A 4,864-nucleotide genomic window follows, 5' to 3' on the forward strand; every position below is an offset into this window, starting at 1 on the left:
GGTGGTCCCTGTGAGTGTCTGTTGGTCTGGGGTGGTCCCTGTGAGTGTCTGTTGGTCTGGGGTGGTCCCTGCGAGTGTCGGTTGGTCTGGGGTGGTCCCTGTGAGGGTCTGTTGGTCTGGGGTGGTCCCTGTGAGTGTCTGTTGGTCTGTATAGGCATGGGGCTGAAGCACAAAGCTTTCATGTCAATGTCAGGGTAGGGGACATTTGTCAAACAGGAGGGTTGTCTCTCGTGATGCATGGAACCTTCTCAGAATTTCTCAGTGGAACCTTCAGGGGTTGTAGAATAGCATTTTTACCTACCCAGTGACTCTTTCTTTCCTCTCTGCTCTGTTTTCCTCCAGGTCAGTCTGCCTTTCCTCTCCTGTGTTTTTTCTCTTTGAACTATTCTTCCTATCCTCTACCTCCTCTCTTTTATCCTCTCCCTTCATCTTCTTCTCCTCTCTGCTCCCCTCTGATTCTTGTGTGTGTGTGTGTGTGTGTGTGTGTGTGTGTGTGTGTGTGTGTGTGTGTGTGTGTGTGTGTGTGTGTGTGTTTTTTAGATGCAGAGAGAGGGAAAGGACTCGTACGACGAGAACATCCACTACCCCCACCTCCTCACGCTCACTCAGGGGTGCGATCAGACCCCTCTACTCTGAGGTTCGGGGGGCATGGCTTTCACCTCGTGCCAACCCCTGCCTACCAAACCACCACCGCCACCATGCCACCATCTCCACCTCCACGCCAGATGTGCCACTTTGCCCAGGAGTGGGGGTTTGCTCACCTTGCTCACAGATTGCTTCTACTTTGAAAAGTTATCCTCACCTGCAGTAAATGCTATTGCAGTGGCACAGACACCTGGGTCAAATTATTTATATTTTGTTTGTATTAAGATGAACTGTTCGGTAACACTTTATTTTGATAGCCCATTACAGCCCAGCACTACATGTTAGTCCATAGTGCAGCATCTATAAACTTGGAAATAGCTCTCAAATTCTCAACTAGCTGCCACGCGTTAATCCTAACTCTAACCCTAATCTCAAGACTAACCCGATCTTCACCTCATACCTCCCACAAACACAAACTCAAACCCTAGCCTGAACCTTGGCTAGTGTCTTACCCAAACCCGGACCTAACTGTAATTGTGATCCTCACTGTCACTTATAACGAAAAAGTATGGCTATTGAAATAAAGCCACCTTACATTTCATTGTGTGTGTGTGTGTGTGTGTGTGTGTGTGTGTGTGTGTGTGTGTGGTGTGTGTACGTCTGTACGTGTGTGCGTGTGTGAATGTGCGTGTGTGTGTGTCAATGTGTGTGTGTGTACGTGCGTGTGTGTGTGAACGTGTGTGTGTGTGTGTGTGTGTCTGTGTCTGTGTCTGTGTGTGAGTGTGAGTGTGAGTGTGAGTGTGAGTGTGAGTGTGTGTGTGTGTGTGTGTGTGTGTGTGTGTGTGTGTGTGTGTGTGTGTGTGTGTGTGTGTGTGTGTGTGTGTGTGTGTGTGTGTGTGTGTGTGTGTAGTTTTTTTAGAGGAGGGCTTTGGCTGGGCACTGTGTACCTCAGAGTTTTGATTGATTCTGTTTAGACTTGATCCATTTTCTGTCACTGTGTCAATGTGTCTGCTTCTCTCTGTCGGTGACATCTGCCCTGTTGCCATGCAGTGAAGGGGATGTCCAAAAAAATGTGCCATGTGCTAAACCAAAGGGTTGCAGAGTTTCTCCCTTCCACCACTGACCTGTTTACATACACACACACACACACACACACACACACACCACACACACCACACACACACACTCACCCACCCACCAAACCTAACGGGATATTTTCAGAGATAAGCTGAAATGACAGAAAATAAAAAAACAGGTCCCCTTCATCTTTTAACTCTTCCCGCAACCAGACTTCAGTTCCTGGTGTTATGGGTGAGGCACGTGGGATGGGGGGGGGGCTGCCCTGTCCTGTCCTGCCTCACCTTGTTGTTGGAGTCTGTTAAAGGATCTCTGGCCATGTAAGAAACCCAGCACTGATTCTGGGTTTCACTGTGACCCAGGAACCACTCACACACTTGTAAAAGACAGCTGGGTTTGTTTTTGTTTCAAGAAAGAGCCAAAAGTGGGAAGGAGCACAGTTACACGTTACACACGGCTGAACCGCTGCTGCACTGGTGTGTGTGTGTGTGTCAGTGGACGTCTATGGCCTGAACCAGTCTCCACTGTTTATAGCCTTGTGTTTGCTCTCCTCACTGATCACCCACAGCACATAGTAAACAAGTCTCAGTGTTTGCAGACAGGTGAATTAAATCATCATGCAGGATTACCGATATTTACCATTAGCTACAGATATATATATATATATATCCACGCGCACATAGCTGGAATACCTCAAGTGATAATAATGATAATATGTTGTTGATGCTGAGCCCCATCACTGTGTTTTGTGCTCTCTCTCTCTCTTTCTCCCTCTCTTGCTCTCATTCTTTCTCTCTCTCTCTCTCTCTCTCTCTTTCTTTTGCTCTCTCGCTCTCTCTGGTGTGCACCACATGTTTGATTAACCCTTTGAAGACCTTGGTCACTGTTTGCATCCAGCAGCACCTCACGGGCTCATATCAGTGTTAAAGCTGCTTACGGTGCCTACATAGGGCTGTGGCTGCGGCACCTCACGCACTGTGTTGGAACTTTTTTTTTTTTTTTTACGCTTTACAAATGTTGATTTCCTGAAAATGTTCGTTTAAAAGTGGCATCAGGTGGTTGTTAGGACTGTGGAATAAAGTGCTATTTGAACTCCAGTGTGTCATCCTGTCTTTATCCCAAAAACTTAAATACATTCCAAAACACCAGACGTACATTCCCAGCAGCCTGTGCAGGTTCATCGGGATTCAGTGTCATTAAATCTACTAAATGCTACTGAACATGGCTAAACTTTCGGAGAGAAGAACTGATTGGTATTATTTGCATGTAGTATTCCCCTGCATTTTTCTCAGTTGAATGGAATTGAATTGAATGGAACTTGACTGAACTGAACAGAATTGAAGAGTTGGTATAAAAATGTTTGTTCTGTTGGAGTATGGCACCCCAAAATCCCCAGTGTACTTCCTCCCCATGGGTGAGTGGCCAAGACTGTCCTCTATTTACAGTGCACTACCTGCGTCCTCTCATGTGGCCAAGACTGTCCTCTATTTACAGTGCACTACCTGCGTCCTCTCATGTGGCCAAGACTGTCCTCTATTTACAGTGCACTACCTGCGTCCTCTCATGTGGCCAAGACTGTCCTCTATTTACAGTGCACTACCTGCGTCCTCTCATGTGGCCAAGACTGTCCTCTATTTACAGTCCACTACCTGCGTCCTCTCATGTGGCCAAGACTGTCCTCTATTTACAGTCCACTACCTGCGTCCTCTCATGTGGCCAAGACTGTCCTCTATTTACAGTGCACTACCTGCGTCCTCTCATGTGGCCAAGACTGTCCTCTATTTACAGTGCACTACCTGCGTCCTCTCATGTGGCCAAGACTGTCCTCTATTTACAGTCCACTACCTGCGTCCTCTCATGTGGCCAAGACTGTCCTCTATTTACAGTGCACTACCTGCGTCCTCTCATGTGGCCAAGACTGTCCTCTATTTACAGTCCACTACCTGCGTCCTCACATGCTCTGAAATGTGATAATGACGTTCTCATGCGCCATAATTTATGTTGCCTTGCTTTGAAACCCAGTCACTCTACATTATGGAGAGGCCAGGCTTTCAGGGACGCTGTTTTCTGCTCGGTGTCAACCCTCCTGCTCCCTCTTTCTCTCTCCTCTCCCTCTATCCTCTCTCTCTACTCTCCTTCTATCCTCTCTCGCTCCCTCTTTCTCTGTACTCTCCCTCTATCCTCTCTCGCTCCCTCTTTCTCTCTCCTCTCCCTCTATCCTCTCTCTCTACTCTCCTTCTATCCTCTATCGCTCCCTCTTTCTCTCTCCATCCTCTATCGCTCTCTATTTCTCTCTCCTCTCTCTTTCTCAAATCTCGTCTCTTTCTACTCTCCCTCTATCCTCTCTCGCTCCCTCTTTCTCTCTCTTCCTCATCCTCTCTCGCTTTCTCTTTCTCTTTCTCTCTCTCTCATCTCTCCCTCTTTCTCTCTCCCTCCATCCTTTCTCGCTCTCTCTTTCTCTCTCCTCTCTCTCGTATCTCATCTCTCCCTCTTTCTCTCCTCTCCCTCCTTCCTCTCTCTCGCTCTCTCTCTCTTTCTCTCTCTCATCTCTCCCTCTTTCTCTCTCCCTCCATCCTTTCTCGCTCTCTCTTTCTCTCTCCTCTCTCTCGTATCTCATCTCTCCCTCTTTCTCTCCTCTCCCTCCTTCCTCTCTCTCTCGCTCTCTCTCTCTTTCTCTCTCTCATCTCTCTCTCTTCTCTCGTCTCTCTCTCTTCTCCCTCTATCCCCTCTCTCTCTCCTCTCTCTCTCTCTCACTCTATCCTCACACTCCCCCTTTCTTCCTCTCCCTTCTTCCCGAATGAAAGATGCAAGCTGAGAGAGTGTGTGTGTGGGAGTAGGCCCCAAACCTGCCTGCGGTATGCTCCACTGCCGGCCCATTCACACAGAGAAAGACCCTGCAGAGGAAAGAGGGAGGAGAGGAGAGGAGAGGAGGGGAGGGGCCGGAGATAACATCTCTGTAGATTCATCTAATCCTGGGGGCTGGGCGGTCTGACCTGGCAGAGGGAGGGAGAGGGAGGGAAAGAGAGAGGGAGGATGTAGAGAAAGAGCGAAACAGTGCAGAACGAGGAAAAGAAAGGGGGTGAAAATGAGTGCCCAGCAACTGCCCCCCCCCCCCCACACACACTCACACACACACTGCACACACACGTTTTATATTTTAAAAGGGCCTGTTCTCTCCTCCCTCTCCCTCAGCCGGTGAGAT

At 48.5% G+C, this 4,864-nt stretch overlaps 1 protein-coding gene across 2 annotated transcripts in view; it reads left to right on the plus strand.

Moving 5' to 3' along the window:
* camkmt (calmodulin-lysine N-methyltransferase) overlaps positions 1-1,300 on the plus strand; it is a 118,363-nt gene extending 117,063 nt beyond the window's left edge. For both annotated transcript variants that reach the window (XM_080848685.1, XM_080848686.1), the window contains one exon: positions 541-1,300. In XM_080848685.1, the coding sequence (XP_080704811.1) occupies positions 541-636 (96 nt within the window). In that variant the 3' untranslated portion in view covers positions 637-1,300. The remainder of the gene's footprint in view (positions 1-540) is intronic.
* Positions 1,301-4,864: the final 3,564 nt, after the last annotated feature.

Source organism: Sprattus sprattus, assembly GCF_963457725.1.
Source record: "Sprattus sprattus genome assembly, chromosome: 12".
NCBI lineage: Eukaryota > Metazoa > Chordata > Actinopteri > Clupeiformes > Clupeidae > Sprattus > Sprattus sprattus.